This window comes from Microchirus variegatus (genome assembly GCF_963457635.1).
Source record: "Microchirus variegatus genome assembly, chromosome: 11".
Classification (NCBI taxonomy): Eukaryota; Metazoa; Chordata; class Actinopteri; order Pleuronectiformes; family Soleidae; genus Microchirus; species Microchirus variegatus.
Window position 1 is genome coordinate 4,251,685 of NC_139812.1, and position 19,554 is coordinate 4,271,238.

General features: G+C 38.6%; 1 protein-coding gene across 2 annotated transcripts in view; it reads left to right on the top strand.

Annotated features, from left to right (window-relative positions):
* Nucleotides 1–16,085, top strand: part of nckap1 (NCK-associated protein 1) — a 32,177-nt gene extending 16,092 nt beyond the window's left edge. For both annotated transcript variants that reach the window (XM_083898121.1, XM_083898122.1), the window contains exons 5-31: nucleotides 491–633; nucleotides 1,021–1,111; nucleotides 1,306–1,443; nucleotides 1,826–1,874; nucleotides 1,973–2,129; nucleotides 2,495–2,551; nucleotides 2,938–3,034; nucleotides 3,661–3,767; nucleotides 3,894–4,026; nucleotides 4,834–4,915; nucleotides 5,121–5,179; nucleotides 5,336–5,481; nucleotides 6,023–6,155; nucleotides 6,248–6,367; nucleotides 7,367–7,506; nucleotides 7,837–7,968; nucleotides 8,084–8,302; nucleotides 9,103–9,233; nucleotides 9,680–9,777; nucleotides 10,179–10,272; nucleotides 10,744–10,826; nucleotides 11,470–11,550; nucleotides 11,656–11,749; nucleotides 11,834–11,950; nucleotides 13,176–13,285; nucleotides 13,876–13,965; nucleotides 14,688–16,085. In XM_083898121.1, the coding sequence (XP_083754247.1) occupies nucleotides 491–633; nucleotides 1,021–1,111; nucleotides 1,306–1,443; nucleotides 1,826–1,874; nucleotides 1,973–2,129; nucleotides 2,495–2,551; nucleotides 2,938–3,034; nucleotides 3,661–3,767; nucleotides 3,894–4,026; nucleotides 4,834–4,915; nucleotides 5,121–5,179; nucleotides 5,336–5,481; nucleotides 6,023–6,155; nucleotides 6,248–6,367; nucleotides 7,367–7,506; nucleotides 7,837–7,968; nucleotides 8,084–8,302; nucleotides 9,103–9,233; nucleotides 9,680–9,777; nucleotides 10,179–10,272; nucleotides 10,744–10,826; nucleotides 11,470–11,550; nucleotides 11,656–11,749; nucleotides 11,834–11,950; nucleotides 13,176–13,285; nucleotides 13,876–13,965; nucleotides 14,688–14,804 (3,018 nt within the window). In that variant the 3' untranslated portion in view covers nucleotides 14,805–16,085. The remainder of the gene's footprint in view (nucleotides 1–490; nucleotides 634–1,020; nucleotides 1,112–1,305; nucleotides 1,444–1,825; nucleotides 1,875–1,972; nucleotides 2,130–2,494; nucleotides 2,552–2,937; nucleotides 3,035–3,660; nucleotides 3,768–3,893; nucleotides 4,027–4,833; nucleotides 4,916–5,120; nucleotides 5,180–5,335; nucleotides 5,482–6,022; nucleotides 6,156–6,247; nucleotides 6,368–7,366; nucleotides 7,507–7,836; nucleotides 7,969–8,083; nucleotides 8,303–9,102; nucleotides 9,234–9,679; nucleotides 9,778–10,178; nucleotides 10,273–10,743; nucleotides 10,827–11,469; nucleotides 11,551–11,655; nucleotides 11,750–11,833; nucleotides 11,951–13,175; nucleotides 13,286–13,875; nucleotides 13,966–14,687) is intronic.
* Nucleotides 16,086–19,554: the final 3,469 nt, after the last annotated feature.

The following is a 19,554-nucleotide window of genomic DNA, read 5'->3' on the forward strand; positions in this document are numbered from 1 at the left end:
TAAGTGCAAAGCTGAAACAAGACATTGACGAATACACTTGTGTTTTCCACATATTATGCACATCTGTAAGAGCTAATGCAAACCAATAAAAGCAGAAACATTCAAAAAGTTAAGGAGAAATGTTGATATATTCTTCTGCAGATGTAGGTTAAGAAGAAATTAGACCATGGAAGAAATTCTTGGATTGTTCATTAGTAACTATAAAATGTTAGTATTGCTGTAGGCAAAACATCCAATAATACCTTATATAGATCCACAGTTCATATAGATATACAGTTCCATATCTTGATCAGTATTTACACAGTGGGAAACTGAGCAGCCCTGGTGGAGGTTTGTTCTCTCTGAAAGCTTCCTGGGGTTTGTGGCTCTAATCAACAACGAGATGCCGGTTAAACTTTATTTCTCTCTGCTGAAGAAAGAGAGAAATGGTAAATAAAATTCAACCATTTCTGAAAACATCTGACAAACGTCTGCTCTTTATTCTTACCAGACGGTGAATTTTGACCTGACCAAGAACTACCTGGACCTGGTGGTGACTTACACAACTCTGATGATAATACTCTCTCGCATCGAGGAGAGAAAAGCTATCATAGGACTGTACAACTACGCCCACGAGATGACACATGGAGCCAGGTGACCAAAACACACACAATCACCATCCCATGGATCAAAACACAGGTCATTGACTGTATATGAAAAGATACAAATAATCATCAAACTCATAAAGAGAGAGGCTTATCCTAAAGTGCCTGCATCACTGGGTGACTCCACTCTTGCCAAAAAGAAGTCTGTTTGTATGCTATTATATGACAAATCAACCATATCTGATTCTAAACACCACTAAACACTGTAGGCATTCATGGTCTCAGTCACTAGTTTCAGGTTTTATTCACTCGAGAATGAAGTCCAGTTTCTAAATGATTGTCCTATTAACTCTCAAATGGTACAATACAGCAGCATAATAACTGTTATGATTATCAGCAGAAGTCACATGGTCTCTTTGTTCTGTGCATGTTGCAGTGACCGGGAGTATCCTAGGTTGGGCCAGATGATTGTGGACTATGAAAACCCTTTGAAGAAGATGATGGAGGAGTTTGTTCCACATGGAAAGGTGGGAGAGCTGCATGTGTACTTCAGTTGTCACTGTGAAACAGTTTCTTCTGAGAGGTGAAATATAAATTAAATTTAAAGAACAATACAGTACAAGCTGTTCCACTGAGACACACTGCGTTTTTTTATGTACAAATAAGGATAAACATTTCATACTTTTGCGCAGTTCAGACTTTCATCTCTCCTCTCCTGCAGTCCCTGTCAGATGCATTGATCAGTCTTCAGATGGTCTACCCCCGGAGGAACCTGTCTGCTGACCAGTGGAGGAATGCCCAGCTGCTGTCTCTCATCTCTGCCCCCTCCACCATGCTCAATCCCGCTCAGTCTGACACTGTGAGCATGACCACTACTCTTTCTTTCTCTTTTTTTTAATTGAAATTATTGATTTATTGTTAGTGGGGGGGGACTCATCAGACACACTTGTGATTTGGAGTGTGATGAACCAGAGAAGCATATACCATGAATGATAATGCACAATCAAAGCAAACATGGAAATTTATGTCATCATTTCCAAAGATTTCTGCTCATTTAGGCTCAAACACAGCCCAAGACTTTTAAAACTAAAACATGAAAAACTGCATTTCCAAAAGTGTTTTAGAGCCTTGGGAATTCAAATCCAGTATGGACATACGATGTAAACAAACCAGAAGTAGTGTCTTAAAACTAAAACATGTGGATGTAGCCTCACTAACTTCCTGGGTCTCTTATCTTTTAGATGCCGTGTGAATATCTGTCACTGGATGCAATGGAGAAGTGGATTGTTTGTGAGTGCTGTAGAAACTTCTGTGATACTCTGGTTTCTAGTTGTTAAAACTGCTTCTGCCCGCACTCATTTTTAAATACACTTCCTCTCTGTCTCCAGTTGGTTTCATCCTGTGTCACGCAGTGCTGAACAGTGACGCTGCAGCCTTGTCTCTTTGGAAGTTGGCTCTGCAAAGCTCCACCTGTCTCTGTCTGTTCAGGGATGAAGTCTTCCACATCCACAAGGCTGCAGAGGATCTGTTTGTGAACATCAGAGGGTAAGAGTCTCTGCATCTGTCAACACGGAGCAACACAAACTAGGGAACGCTTTTTGTAGTTTTATATTAGATGTTTCAGCTAAATCAGTCAGAAAAAACAAGCACTTTGAATACAATATTTCATAGATGTCAAATAATACCACATCTATTTTAGTGGCGGTTGCTCTTCTTCACCATTGGCAAGGGTTAAGGACAGAGATTGTTCTACCATATTAAGCCCTGTGACACACATTGTAATTTGCAATTATGGGCCATAAAAATAAAATTTGATTGACTGAAATTAATTCTCAGATACTAAAAGACAATATTACTGAGTCACAGTGTAATAGAAATGCTTATTTCCTATTGGTTTTTTTTTCTTCTAGGTACAACAAACGCATCAACGACATCAGAGAGTGTAAAGAGCAAGCCCTCTCTCACGCGTATGTACATGATCGTCTTAGCCATTTGTCATATATCACTATTTTTATATTGGTTTATTTTTCTGCTTTCCTTTTTAATCAATGTTTTATTTTTCCTCGTATCCTCTTGTCTCTCTCAGAGTGTCACACAGTTGTCATCTTCTTTCCTTTATCCCTTTTTTTTTTTATCCCCCCACCCCCCCATGCCCCCCATCCCTGCTTTTATCCTCCATACTTATCCCATCTTCCCCTTTCATCCTCTTTCTTGTTCTCTTACTGTCATCTGCTCACTTTTTTGTGTCCTCCTACTGGATTGTTCTGAGAGTGTCAAAATAACATTTATCAAGCTGCTTGTGTTTTTTCATGCTCTGCTCTGACTTCCTCTGTCTGTCTGTCTGACTCTGCAGAGGCTCCATGCACAGAGAGAGACGCAAGTTCCTCAGATCTGCTCTGAAGGAGTTGGCAACTGTTTTAGCCGATCAGCCTGGGCTGCTAGGTCCTAAGGTAATAAAAAAAGTACCACAGTAAAAAGTGAAATAACAACTTTAATAACCTGAGATTCAATTTAAAGAAGCTTAACTCCTTTAATAAGTTTATTGACTTATGAATGTGGTGTGTTAGAATAAGTAACACGACAGCAAGGCCTTTGCCTAAATTACAAAAGACTCATTTTAAAGCAGTTATGCAAAAACATTTTGAAGATATACTTTAAAATTCTTAGATTTCCAAGAGACTTAGTTGCTTTTTTAGATGGAGATGTTCTGGTATTGATGCCAGTGTGGGGATACTGCCAAAAATGCTGAATTTGGCATCGGCAAGTATGCAAATGAATCGACTAATTGTTGCACCTAGAAAAGAAATGGAATACAATGGCTCATGGGAGAGATTGGGAGGAGCACTTCGCTAAGTTAAATTGTCGTTCCAGGCTATTTGCTAATGTTAATGTGGCAGTGGTTTTCCATCTCGGCATCCCTGGCACTGAAATGAGGAGATCGATACAGTGAAAAACATATTTATCTTACATTATAGCAGTCAGTGATAGATGATAAAGTTTATAGCCAGCTTCTCTTCTTCAGTATTATTTTTGTTAGGACTTTGTCCCATTTTTCTCTTTTTTTCTGTCCCACCAGGCTTTATTTGTGTTCATGGCGTTGTCTTTTGCCAGAGACGAGATAATATGGCTCCTTCGACATGCAGACAACATCCAAAAGAAAAGCACAGATGATTTCATAGACAAGTACGCACTCATGAATAATGCTCATGCACTGTCCAGGTTCACTCCTGAATAAACCCCTCTGCATTCTTTGCTTGCTCTCTGCATAGCTTGTGTGGCTCCAGTCTAATTTTGTTGGGGTTTTTACAGACACATAGCTGAGTTGATCTTCTACATGGAAGAACTCAGAGCTCATGTCAGGAAGTACGGTCCTGTGATGCAGCGATACTACGTCCAGTACCTGTCTGGTTTTGATGCTGTGGTGCTGAACGAATTGGTGCAGGTATGAAAAGCACACTCACACAGACTTACTGGATTGGACTGTATCTTTGAAAAATAACAGCCTGTTACTTCCCCCACAGTCACATTTATTTAGTTTGCAACTCCTATGAAAACATAGTAACATTTAATGTACAACAATAACTAAACATTTGCTTGAGTTTCAAAAGTAATTCTCTAGTAAAGCTGATAAAATAAAGGAAAATAAAAAAAAATCAAACTGTAATATAAAATAGAATGACTATCTTTATCGTCTGTATTATTTTTCAAATAGTCATTAAGTAATTGAAATGAACTTTATGTTTTTCTTTCGTCTTTACATCTATTTCATGTTAAATTGTTTGTTATATAGCACTTTTCTAGATGACTACAGCTTTACACTACAGTTGTGCCATTCAGCCACACTTTCATACAGTGCATCTGTGTTATGCAGTGCATTTTCTATCACAACATACCCATTCACATGCTGTCAGCACAACCGTCAGGACCAACATGGGGTTAAGTGTTTTGCCTGAGGACACATCAGCATGTTGACTAGCACAGCCGGGAATTGAAACAACGTTCACCAGTAAGCTTGTTGGAAAAAACAGTGCAGTGCGGTCATGGACATTTTCTTTTCTTCGTCTTGATGTTCAGTAGTTTGTCAGTTTGAGTATTTAACTAACCATCATCATCAAAATGTCAGTCATTCATGCAATTTATATGCTAATGATTATTTTAAACCTTGACATCCTTTTACTCAAATTCATATTTCTGCTTTGCACGTCTTTTTAATGTAATGTGTCTTTTACTTCGTTTTTTTGCGGAACAGAACCTGTCCGTGTGTCCAGAGGACGAGTCTATTATCATGTCTTCATTTGTCAACACTATGACCTCTCTCAGTGTCAAACAAGGTAAATTGTTACTTTTTGAACTATTAAAACTTGAAATAGTATCATTGACAATAAGACTTATTGCAGTATTACTACATACAGTAGAGGTTGCAGAGGCAGTAGCAATAATTAAACTCTTGTTTAGAAGAGTAGGACTTGTGATCTGGCTGTTTTATTGATGATGTGAATAATTCTGAGATAACTGTTGTGTGCTACTGTGTTCCAGTGGAGGATGGAGAGGTGTTTGACTTCAGAGGCATGAGGCTCGACTGGTTCAGACTGCAGGTATTCACACTAATCTAGAGCTTAAATTCTTTTTACATATTTATAAAGGACAGATAGGCTCTTCTTGTGCAATATAACCTCCATTAACCACCCTCCATCTCCATCCATTCCCTTTCTGTCCTCTTCCCACCTTCTCTGATGTCTTTCTCTCTTTAGGCCTACACAAGCGTCTCCAAAGCCAGTCTTGGTATAGCTGACCACAAGGAGCTCGGTAAAATGATGAACACGATCATCTTCCACACAAAGATGGTAGACTCTCTGGTGGATATGCTGGTGGAGACATCGGACCTGTCCATTTTCTGGTGAGCCACACATGAAAAGGGAAAGTTGAGGGGTTTTTTTTAAGCTCAGTCTCCTAAAACAAAGTCCAAGGAGAAAATCTGTTTTTAGGTTGTGGGTACATGGGAGTTGCTGGGCTACTGCTGCCTTGTATGAGTTTGTGATACTACAAAGAAGCCTCAAAATATCACATCACTGCTGTCTCCATCACTAAAATAAAAACTTTGTATGCTGTAATATAAACTTCCTGTTTTTCTCTATGGACTTTTGTTTGGGGGATGAGCCATTTACAAAGCAACACAAGCTTCACTTTCCGTTTGGAAAATGGCTCTCTAACAATGGCATTGGGCAGCAAACTCAAAATACTAAGCATTTAAGCTTGCATATATTTAATTGGCTGAGCCTTTTGTTAAGTGACAAAAAACTGTTGTTTTTTGAATAATGCAAAGGTAATTGGATGTAAAGAGACTCAAAATATTATATCAAATTAGTTTTACTTCAAATAATGGTTTATATTCCTTGTTTTATATGTTCTCCCATGTTTTTTGTTATGTGTGTGTATAGCTTCTACAGCCGTGCGTTTGAAAAGATGTTTCAGCAGTGTTTGGAGCTTCCCTCTCAGAGCCGACACTCCATTTGCTTCCCTCTGCTCTGCACACACTTCATGTCCTGCACACACGAGCTCTGTCCTGAGGAGGTAAACACACACAAACACTCTGGCGCACATGCATTACAACAGTAATATTTTATCTTCATTAATGGCTTTGTGTCTCTTGTCTTTGTCCACAGCGACACCATATAGGGGACCGAAGCCTGTCATTGTGTAACATGTTTCTGGATGAAATGGCCAAACAGGCCAGAAACCTGATCACTGACATCTGCACTGAACAATGTACACTCAGCGACCAGGTAGGAACACAGAGGCTAAGGCAGACATTTGATCAGAAATACAATTATTCTATTTTCTCCCTTTACACTTGGCATTAGAATGTGTTTTGTGTAATCGTATAGCAATCGGATAGCTCTTCACCACATGAATTTAAACCTGGTATGAACACGCGTCTCTGTTGTCCACATCATGTTCTGGTCGCTATCCGATTGATGATCTCCTCCCTAGCGTCACCTCCCCCTCCTCTTCTTCTGCAGCAGACTACAGCATCACATCCTTTGTGTCCCAAAGTGGTCGGATAACAATCAAATGTACTTAACAAGTGGTCCGGTTCTGTCCAATGGAAATCACAGAAAATGCCAGGTGTAAAGGGGGGCACAGATGTGAAGAGGAGATCAATAAAAAGCCAAAGAGCAAAAAAAAAAACAATTCGGTTTCATGTTGAGTTATGTGCTGGACTATATTCATTTTGGCTCTGATCAGTTGCCTGGCAACCAGCAGAGATTCCCAGCAAGTTACTGGTCCCAGCCAAGAACTAGTCAGAGTGGTATCGATTAGAAATGAGAGTGATATTGATCTTCTCATTAAAATTAGAAAGTGAGTGAGTGGCGATCCTAAATGTTAAACTATAATGATGACAGAAGAGTCTTTAAGAAAAAATCAAATGTCAATCAAAAGTCAAATAAAACGTTGAATATTCATTAAAATGAATCAAGTAGAGCAAGCTTTTGTTGAGAAATTCTTCTACATAGAAGGATACCTCATGTTTTCATTTTAAATAAAAGTCCAAACTATTTTTTTCACAATTTGATTTAGCAGCATTAAAGCAAATTGATTTACAGTTGGTGAATAATATCACACGCTGTCATTTTTTAAATCCTTCATGGATCCATATCATTAAACTTTTCTTAGATTTCTCACTTTTTCTTTCTTTCCAACCCTCTCTCTCTCTCTCTCTCTCTCTCTCTCTCTCTCTCTCTCTCTCTCTCTCCCTCTTCTTCTACTGGCCTGTCCTGAAGCTGCTCCCCAAACACTGTGCAAAAACCATTAGCCAGGCGGTGAACAAGAAGAGTAAGAAGGCAACGGGGAAGAAGGGCGAGCCTGAGCGAGAGAAGCCGGGGGTGGAGAGCATGAGGAAGAACAGGCTGCTCGTCACCAAGTGAGTAACCAAAGACCTCCATGGATTTGTGACTCACTGGCTCCCTCTCTCTCTCTCTATCTCTCTCTCCCTCTCTTCTTTGGAATGCAATAAAGTTTTAAATTATTTTGTAGCATCTGAGGTTTATTTCTTTTGTTGTGGCACTTACCACAGTAAAATTCAGTGATTTAACTCATTTCTGCAGCGAGGAAGAAAAGTCTATAATATGACCTACATTTCTACATTGTTCTTTTTCCTTTCTGCAAAGACCCACCATATTCTCACCGATCAGGAAAAGTTACATGATACCTGGTGTTTTTTTTTTTTATTGTATTTTTCTTCTTCTTCCAGTCTGGACAAACTCCACACAGCATTATCTGAACTCTGCTTCTCCATCAACTATGTTCCCAACTTGGTGGTGTGGGAGCACACGTTCACACCGAGAGAGTACCTCACCTCTCACCTGGAGATCCGATTTACAAAGTATGTCATGTTTACTTTAGATTTATTCCTCTTTATCTCCCTTTTAGGAATTACAAGAATCAATAGCCAGTGCAAAGATCAGTGTTCAGCTTTACATCTCTCCTTTTTTGTCCAGGTCCATTGTGGGGATGACCATGTACAACCAGGCTACCCAGGAAATAGCCAAGCCCAGTGAGTTACTGACCAGCGTCCGCGCCTACATGACTGTGCTGCAGTCCATAGAGAACTATGTCACCATTGACATCACCCGGGTCTTCAACAACGTCCTCCTGCAGCAGACGCAGCACCTGGACAGTCACGGGGAACCCACCATCACCAGTCTCTACACCAACTGGTACGTTCACTGTAAATCTACAAATTTAACAGCAAGCAGTAAAGTAAAGAAAAAATATTTTTAAAAATGCTTAAATTAGGACTATTTCAAAACAAAACGACTGACTGTATATTTTAAAGTTGATCATTCATTCATCTTCATTTGTACTGCTGAAACAGATTTCCAGGTGTGAGAAACTCTTATTTTTTGATGTATTGCTCACCAGATGGAAATCATGTCATTGTTACAGGGTTTTTACACTGCAGGAAATACTTTTTTGTAGCACAAACATCGAAATGTCAGGCAAAGTTATTTTGGTCACTGAAGCAGCAGGGCACTTTTGTCATTAAAGTTCATGAGTGTGGATATTATTTAGTTCTTTCTTTTACTTTGTTGTTGCATTCATTCAAGAGTGCATTTTAAAACCCTTCAGTACTCGGTAATCCTTATTTTCAGAAATATAAAAAAAAATATGTAATTTGCTGCCCACAGTGTAATTACAGCCAAATGTTTCTTTTTTTCTTTAACCGGTCCTGTCCAGTTTCTAGAACATGCAGTGTGGTTGTCTGTATGCCTTTTGTTGTCAAACAGATTTGCTGTGTGCAGGAGGAGTCTCTACAGCCTAATTTCTGAATTGGATTCTGCACTTAAAATTCTGAAGTTACATAGAATCTCCACAGAAGAATGTAAATAATGAATTTCAGGAATTACAGCCTCATTTCCATAATTCATTATTTACACTCTTCTATGGAGCCATAAACATGGTGAAGGATGGATTAAAAAAATTTCTCACTCACTCAGTAAGTCTTTTGTGTGTTCAGGTACTTGGAGACGTTGCTCCGTCAGGTCAGTAATGGACACATCGCCTACTTTCCCGCCATGAAGGCCTTTGTCAACCTGCCCACGGAGAACGAATTGACTTTCAATGCAGAGGAGTACTCGGACATCTCTGGTACAGACATACACGCAGACAATTTGTATTCTCACATTGGGGGAATGAAGCGATGTTGTAAACATAAGAATTATTTGTGGTTTTTGGTTTCCTTTTAAATGAGAACAGTTCTGTTCTAAAATTATGCACATTTGTAATAAACTGCATTTAAGCCTTAGGTGTTTTTCTTGTGCCTGAACTGATACATTGATTAAAAAGGTCAGCAATACTGAAGAATGGCTGTGATTTTCAAATTGAATGTGTTAATATTCAGAATTTATAAAATCAAAAAAATTGATTTCAAATATGCAGGCACCAAAATTTGCCTCATGATTTTGTTTATGTTCTAGCTAAATTCACTAAATACTTCTCTTTTCCTGTTGTCGACACATTTTATGTTTTGTTTTTTTTACTAAGGATTGAAAAGTTAAACTTTTAATCATTTTTCTGTGTGTGTGGTTTCACAGAGATGCGTTCGCTGTCAGAGCTTTTGGGACCATATGGAATGAAGTTCCTCAGTGAGAGTCTGATGTGGCACATCTCGTCACAGGTCGCAGAGTTAAAGGTACATGCAACCAGCTGTGAAACCAAGTCCATGCCTTCAAACAGCTCTTTGATCTCACAAGGACCAGACAAAATGTCCTCAATCTGACAGGTCAAACTGGTCTTCACAAAGATAGAAGTAACCTTTCTATATTTAAGGTTTAAGTTAAACCAAAAAATATCACTGCATATAGGTTTTAATTAATGTGTATTACATTACAGAAACATGGTCATTGGATATTTTTTCACCAAAACACACATTTTCAAACTCATCTGCTGGTTTGTTTGCATATATGATCAATAATGGTCCTGATATTACGTTGTTTTTTTTTTGTTTTTTTTTTAATTTCAGGAAATGAAAGTCAAAAATAAATAATTAATAACTGCATCGCCACTAACTGTTGTGTATTTGTCTCCATTTAGAAACTGGTGGTCGAGAACATGGAGGTGCTGACCCAGATGAGGACAAGCTTTGACAAACCTGACCATATGGCGGCGCTCTTCAAGAAACTCACCTGTAATTTCTCTCATACACTCATAACACATACACATTCCCATTAGCTTAGAATTATTAATCAATAATTCCATAATAACCTTGTAAATCTTAGGGAGAATCTGAATACAGCTGCTCTGGTATAGGTCACTGGAAAGATGGTTGCAGAAAAACATCCTAAGGACTCTTTAAAATTTGTATGAAAAACACAAGTGAATATGTGTCAACATTAGCTGAGCGTTTTTGAAATGAGACATTGCCCCTGGTCATCTGTTGTGTTGAAATGAGTGCATCTGTCTACACACACGGAGAGCTGTGGTCCCAAAACATTTGTATTTTAACAACCTGCGGATAAAAGTCAACATATTGGTATTGTCTAGTGATTCTGCTCACTGCTGCTTTCAGTGAGCCGTTTGTGCAAGAAGCTTAGTGTAAATTACTTTATTGATTAGTGGAGTATTTATTTCTGACAGTTGTTTTCCTGTCTCTTTGTAGCTGTGGACAGTGTTTTGAAGAGAATGACCATCATTGGAGTCATCTTGTCTTTCCGCTCCCTTGCTCAGGAGGCTCTCAGAGATGTAAGACACACACACACACACACAACACTTTTCAAATCATGTGCAATAAACATGTGATATTGGGAGGAAAAATTGTTTTGAAGGAATACATAATGATGCTGTGAGGGGCCATTCACATGGAAGAAGCCAGAGGTGTTTCTAACCAAGGTGCTCCTGGTTTTGCGCTACTGTCGCATTCATTGTCACTAAGCAAGTCCGAGAGCTGGTGTGATGAACGACGTTGCTGCAGCCTCTCTGAATCAATCAATATAGTCAAAGAAGAAGAAAAAAAATCAATATAAAGACGACATTTTACCAGTACCATTTTTCCCGCACCCCAACTTTGTTGTTTGATACGTGTGAGGAAAAAAAAGAGAAAATTTGCGGTGTCTGTGTGTCCTCTCATTCACCTAGATACATTCCAAAAAGTAGAGATATTTTTGGACATACCCAGAGAAACATGCTCCTCTGAACGTGCGTCACAACACACTCTCTTGCTTGTGCCTTGCGTCCGACACGCGTCTCCAATTGTAATAATGAATCCAATAATGAATTCATTTGTGCTGAAAATAATTTGTTTTTTTCTGTATCTATATTTCTTAGTATTTTCAATATGCGACATCACTTTCTCACTTTCTCTCTCTCTTTCTCTCTCGCTCTTCAGGTTTTATCCTGTCACATTCCTTTCCTCGTCAGTTCGGTGGAAGATTTCAAAGACCACATTCCCCGAGAGACAGACATGAAGGTGACACACACTCACAGACAAACCTGTGGTCAGCATTGAGACGATGTTCCCCCTCTCCTGGTGTTGGTGTGAATATCCTGTCTTGTTTTTTTTTTTTGTTTCCAGGTGGCCATGAATGTCTACGAGCTGTCATCAGCTGCAGGTCTGCCCTGTGAGATCGACCCGGCTCTGGTCGTGGCTCTGTCTTCACAGAAAAGCGGTGAGACACAAACAATGCAGTAAAAAATGAATATATCTTCTACATATGGCATCACCTGATGACCTCCTTCATGTGCCTGTGCAGAGAACATCAGTCCAGAGGAGGAGTATAAGATTGCCTGCCTGCTGATGGTGTTTGTGGCCGTTTCACTGCCAACGCTGGCCAGCAACGTCATGTCCCAGTACAGCCCCGCCATTGAAGGTAGGCTATTTTGTTAAATTAATTAAATAAATACTGTTTTTTAAATCAATTCCCGCTCGGATTTCTTCTGCAAATATGGTATGGTATGTCCCTTTTTTGAGAGCACTACAAAGACTCAGTTGGACACAAGAATAAATTGACTGGAGTTTGGTCACAATAGGTCAAAGTGACTGTGACCTTAGAAATCTTAAATTGTCTTGTGGCTGTGGCCACTTGAAAGTCATATTTCTCTTAAGTCAACATGTTATATAAGCCTGAAAATGTGAATATTCTCACATTTACAAAGCAAAAAAATGCTTTGTTTTGTTTTTTAAAGAAAGATTGAAATGAGTCGATGCTTACCGTAGTTGTTGCTGTTTAGTATTCTGTCCTTGGACTAATCCATTGACTGATCGCTGTGGAGAGTCTGAGAGCAGCGCGGGAGAAAACACTCCACATTGTCGAGAACATAATCTACTGCATCTGCTCTGCATGTCAATGAGGCTGACCTCATGGCCTCACATCGATTCATTTGTGTGCACACAAACCACATCACAGTCTTCATTACTTATTCCCTTTCAATAATGAAAATACCAAAGGACAATTTACTCCTGTGACCTGTTTAACCTTATTTATTTCACTAAAAAGATTCATCCAGTTAAATAAACCTGATCTTTTTCCTTTTTTTTGTAACAGTGACACCGCCATAGTTAAACAGGTATCGAAGGGTTTCGTCACTCAACAATGAATTATGAAAACATTGGCCTCTAACAACCTTGAAATGAAAGGCGCTGTTGTTAATAAGGAACAGTTGAGAAGGATAATGAGTTGTAATGGGCCGCCTCAGTGTTGGTATGCAGACTGAATATTGGTTTTCTGAAGGCACCATCTCACGACAGTCTAACTAACCATTCTAAACTTATAATTACACTCGCATGTATGTATATACTCATTTGTTATGCGTCTCACAAACGCATACACACGCACGTCTTTGTCCTTGATGAACACTCTGCTGTGACAGAGACACTGATGACGCTCGGCTCATGCAGCAGGATACTTGTGAAGTTCCTTCTGCTGAGATTCGTCCAGAGGGAGCTGGTCACAAAAGTTGCTCTCAAAATCCTCCATAACTTTTTTTTTTTTACACATTCTTACATACAGCCCCTTTAGGTCAGTGTCAGGAATGTGTGCAGTTTTGCACGTTTGAACGCAGTTTCAATAACAAGGTGTTTGCTGCCCCCTACAGGTCACTGTAACAACATCCACTGCCTGGCCAAAGCCATCAACCAGATAGCTGCTGCTCTCTTCACTATCCACAAGGGAAGCATAGAGGACCGTCTGAAGGAGTTCCTGGCTGTAAGACAAATCAATATTATTGAATTCTATTATATTTTCACAGTTTTCATTTCTGCACGTCAGTGACAGCCTCAGTCTGGGGTATTTTAATTTTGTCCACCCGACGCTCTACACATACTCTGCTGAGAGATTTCAGGTTAAAATTAAAAAATTCATATGCCACTCTTAACAAAATGAACTTAATACCTTTTACATTATGATCTTGTCACATGGCTCTAAATGTTATGTTTCCCAAGAAAAACAGATTCAATGGAAGCTGAGAGAAATGCATTCTTAAAATGTAACTTGATGTTATGAGACAGTCTTGATCTCAATCTGAATTCAGTTTGAGATCAAACAACACTCGCCTGTACCTTTTCCTGTGAAGACAACTTATTTTTAGTGCTTTGATTGTTATGAAAAGTCAATGATCGTAGTCACAACATCCCTGGTTTTGTTGACCCTGCCCATTTTTTTAGTGGCTGGTAGAAAACATGTCTGATTTTGAAATAAAAATTTATTTTTCTCATAGTTCACAAATAAACTGTGAAAACTAACTTGTTACACACTAAATACTTTAGCACTATTCTAACGTGTGTGTGTGTGTGTAGCTTGCCTCATCCAGTCTGCTGAAGATCGGTCAGGAGACGGATAAAATGACGACGCGTAACAGAGAATCTGTCTACCTGCTGCTGGACATGGTGAGAGAATTAAATCATCAATCAAATTAAATAAAACTTAATTCATCTTTTTAATCCAAACACACAAACATTTTGGACATACTGTAATAGCTTTTAACCACAAGTATGCATCATGACGGCCTCTGGATTCTCATGTACATCCCACATAGCAGGCGGCTCAGTGCAGAGGCTAAGTAGCTGTTATCACATTGATTAAAAAAAAAAAAAAAAAAGTAGATTGTTGATTTTCAGGTTTCAGTAAAATGCTCACATTTTGCAATCACAGCTCTCTGTACTGAGCTCCTCATTAGATGAGCACAGAGACAAAACACTTGATTTATACGCAACAGATGCCTCAAGGCAACGTGTCCATCTCGGAAAATCTCTCTTGACATGCGGGCATTCGTTTAATTTCCAAATTTGATCTTATTTATGTTTAATTTATGTTAAATGCTGCTTATATGGCATTCACTTTTTGTGCTCCTCAGGCAGTAGTAACTATAACCTAAACTCTTCAAGTGTTTTTATTTTATTTACCAAATGCAAATTTAGTAGTATTGGTCTGAGTTGTGTCCAGTGCTCCCCGAGTACTCCAGTAACATGTTTGCTGCACATTTAACATCTCCACTCATGATGCATCTGGTTGTCTTCAGCCTTAAATGACTCACAACAAGTGACTGCACACTTATCTCTGTGGTTTTATTGTCTAACACCGTGTGTGCTTTGTGTTACTTGTGTCTCAGATTGTGCAGGAGTCCCCCTTCCTGACCATGGACCTGCTGGAGTCCTGCTTCCCCTATGTCCTGCTGCGAAACGCCTACCATGCCGTCTACAAACAGAGCATCAGCGCTAACGCGTAGACGCACAGTAACCACACGGCGAAGGCCTTCGACCACGCTGTCTGCCATCAATACCACAACGAATACACACTAAAATCATACACTAAAGACAAACTAAAACACGCTAAACTATGTCGACGCGACCTCAACGTACCATCCTGACAGCAACAACGTGACACCGCCGGTGTCCACACGAGAGAATAGTGACACTAACAGTATAGCATTTCCACTAAAGTCCACTAAATACAGAACAAACTGTACATTTGAAAAAAAAAAATGCCAAAAGAACATTTAAAAACACACAGAGATGACAAAAAAAAAAAAAACCTGGGCAGAAACATTAACACACACATTCACACTAGCTGGATGAAGTTGGGGATCAGTGTCTTTATTTTACTCATTGTACTTTTTTCCATGATGATGTTGCCAGGGACCATAACCATAGCAACGCATAATATACCATATGTTTGTTTGGTATAACAGAACAAAAATATAAATATATAGTTATATATATAGTTGATAATAAAATATTCTTTTTTTTTTTGTTTTTGTTTGTTTGTTTTTGATGAGAGGTTTAAGATTTTTAGTGGTGACGGTTTGGATGCTTATTTTGGGAATGCAAATGATTCTGATGTGATGTGGGGTTGTTTTTTTCTTTTTCTTGCTTTTATCAATGAGGGCGGGGTCATGTGTTCATAATGAAAGACCTGTTTGCTTGTTAATGTAAGTTTACACACGTATGTATACATTCGATACACACACACATACACACTAACATCCTGAAGATCTGTAAATCTACAAACACTCATTTTTCAGCATTTCATAGTAAACACACACGGGCAGAAAAACACTTGTAGAACATGGTGATGTTTTCTTTCTTTTATTTTTTCTAGCTAGTCGTAACAAACTTCTTTTGTGGGTAAAGATGTGATATCTGTATTCTATACTTTGATGTGAACTGAACTTGTCTGTTTTTAATGTTCTTGTTTTGTTATTTTTACGATGATGACGACAATGATGACAATTTGCCAAATGTGTTGACACTAAAAAAAAGTTGTGTATTAGGGCTGGGAAGTGGTGAAGTGTTTGGGAACATTAATGGGGGAAAATGCCATTTTAAAATGTTTGGTTTGTCACTGCAGCAGCTCGGTGCACAGAGGAGGTGACATGAGGACTTTTGAATTACTGAGTGGAAAGTATTGTTGGATCAGGAGTCGAGGTCGCGAGTGTCGCTCTTTTTCTTCAGTAGTGTAAAGTCAAAATTAATTTTGAAAAAAAACTGTACAAAAGTACAAAAAATAATTAAGATTTCTAACAAAGTTAGAAGTGAATGAAAAGGGTCAAATGTTCAATTTCATCTTTTGATTGTGGGACAATTTGCTGAATTCTTGCATCAGATTTCTAACCGTTTGCAGAGCTGTCAATATTTACACTCCACTGTAAGAAAGCGAGAAGAAAATGCAGATTAAACAAAGTCCTGGGTCAAGGAAGAAATTGTGAAATTAAAATTTAAAAAAAAATAAACCTTTGCTGCAATAAGACAAAAATAACAAGTATTCACCTGTGTGATGTTTTCAAAACTCTGTCCTCTGATGATGGTTACATTTTTTTTGTGAAGCTTGTTTTGGGAAAATGTTTTACAAAATGTGGTGTCTTTATTTTTTATCTGACGAGGGCTTCATCCTGAGACACCTAAACAAAACAATGTTCCCTCTGTGTCGGCTCCTCTGCTCATGTACTAACAGCAGCTCAGACTGAACATGGCTCTCTCAGGACTGCACTCTCACCTGGGACAGTCTGAAAATGACACAGGAGCTGCAGAGTTTGTGATTCTACTGTGCATCTATCCTGTGGTTTGCATTATAGGCTTGTAAGACAGATCCACATACACTTTTCTGCCATTTGATGTGGACTGGTGGTTGCTCTTTTTCTTTCTAACCTATTTTTGTGTCTTTAATTCCACCGTGTAACTTAAATGACATGAATAAAATAAAGTTTAGGGCTGTGTCAGAGCTGAGGCTCCTGCTTTCTGCCTCAGCTGAGACTGTGATTCTGTAGTTAACCATTTTATCATGGTGTGTTAATCACATGAGGCTAAACTGAACTATAACACGTGTTTGGTGTGATGAACAAATAAGTCTTGGTTTTGACTTAAAGGTCCAGTTAATTAAATAGTAATATGTGGACACACTAAGTGTGTCATGTTATCTAAAAATAAAATACCCATCAAGTTACACAGCAGCCACACCATGTATTGAAGGCGCCATATGTAAGAATGTGGCCAAAAACGGTTACTACATTCAAATTCAAAATACCAAGTTCTTTTATGTTTCGTTTTCTGAGGTAATTGGCAACCCGTGGTTGCTCGGCAGCTGAGACTCTACTGACTGCAATGATTGGTAGACAGCGGTAGGTGGCGCCACATGCCAAAACATGATTTCAAAACATAAACATGATTTGGCTGCACTGTTGTTGTTGGTGAGTGCAGTATGTTGTGACATATTAGGAGGATTTTACGGCCAGTTGCTTTAGATTTATTACATAATGCACCTTTAAAATAAAATACTGCCTTCTATACACTTCATCACAGTACAGTTGTATAATTAAATCCACAGCTGAAACTCATTTGTATGGAAGCCCGTTTATATAATTTGGGAGAAAAGGAATGCATACCCAAGTTATAATTATGAGATACTAAGTCATATGTTGAAGATACTCTCTCAAAATAATGGTTTAGTATCTCATAATTATAAGATGTTAAATATCTCATCATTTTGATATTGATAACATAATGAATAATTCCACACATTGATGAGTGCAGAAACTCTAATGTCAATACAACATGAAATCAATCATGTGGTCACATTTAAACGGAACATCCAGTTCAATCATTTCTGAATCAATTAAGCCAATTAGAAGCCAATAATTATGACATGATCAGTACGTTGTCATTTTAAATGTGCAAGAAACACTTTGAGGAAGGTAGTGGTCTCGTGTAGTTGTACAAACCAGAGCACTAAACCATCTGAAAGTTATATAGAATATACACAAATTGAAAGTCTAGAAAATATCAGTTATATATTATTAGAACTCCAACAACTAATTAATAAAATAAAATAATTAAACTCAAATGTAGGTATGGAAGCATGTGACTTATTCGGTGCGATATTAAAATTAAAGCACCATTCTGTCCAATCTGCAGCAGCACCACAAGGTTTCTGTTCTCATGCTGTTTCAAAGTATTTTGATACAAAATATGAAGGTATTTTCATCATCTGGATAAAATACAAATGACAAAATCATGTTTTGTATTAGAAAATACGGGCCCACAGTTGGTGTAGTGGTTAGCACTCTTGCCTTTGCAGCAAGAAAACCCAGGTTCCTGGGTTCGAGCCCCATTTGGAACAACTTCGGAACAAAGGCCTTTCTGCAAGGAGTTTGCATGTTCTCCCCGTGTGTGCGTGGGTTTTCTCCTGGTTCTCCGGCTTCCTCCCACAGTCCAAAAACATGCGATATGGGGATTAGGTGAATTGGTCACTCTAAATTGACCGTAGGTGTGAGTGAATGGTTGTTTGTCTCTATATGTGGCCCTGTGATGGACTGGCGAACTGTCCAGGGTGTACCCCGCCTATCGCCCAATGTCTGCTGAGATAGGCACAGCACCACCCATGACCCTCTGGTGGAGGAAAAAAGCGGTAGATAATGGATGGATGGATATTTTAAATACATGAATCAGAAGTACTGCACATCCCTGCCAGAAAAGAAATGCAGTACAACATCACCGTCACAACTCTCCACTCTGTCAGCTGTTTTCTCCTTAGTCTTTAGTTTTGTATTTATATAGCGCTTTTCCAGTCTTGATGACTTGCTTTACACTACAGTTCCCATTCACTCATTCACTCACACGTTATAATACATTTTTCTATCACTCATCTTTCATACCCACTCACACTTGGGGTTAAGTGTCTTTGTTCTCCCACTGAGCCACCGTCGTCTTTCACCTATTCTGCTTCATATTAGAGCAATATACTCAGCCAACAGGCCATTCAGAAGACATTTCCTCTATCATTACTTCTATATTGTTTGTGATTATTACTCTAAAATGATAATGATAAATGTTTATGAGTGTGACCACGAAAGGATGTCAAACACAATTTTAATATCAGACTTTTAAACCTTTTTTTTTTCTTCTTTTAGTTAAAACAATTTTGTTTGCCCTTTTGACTGCATTTTGCTGCAAAAGTTTTTTTTGGTTTTTGTTTTTTTTTTGACTTGATTTAGTGTTATAATAATAATCACAGTCCTGCTGTGTCACACTCAGGCCAGCAGGGGTCTCCCCAAGAAAACAAAAGAAGAGGCAAAATATACCAATGTTTATTGCGTACAAAATCAATGGTGACATTTTATTGCTGTTAGTTACAGAATAAGTCTATGGAAACATGCTGCATTTACAGATTAAGAGAAAAAGAAGAGGGGGGGGGAGTAAGAAATCCATCATTGTGTAGTTTTGTAGTTTGTTTTAAGTTAGATGAAACCTGTGCTGCTCACACTGCAAACTCCTGTTTAACTGTCAATGTTCATTGTGCTTAGTTAAAGAGGAACTGGGAAACTCAACTCAGTGATTAAAGAAACAACGCTGTTGTCTCTGTTGACAGCAAATGAAACTCATAATGATGATGATAAAGATCACTAATGACCTGTGCTTTTCCTGCTCTGATGTCATACAGTATATTTGTATTTACTATTAAGTCTGATAATGTACATAATTGAA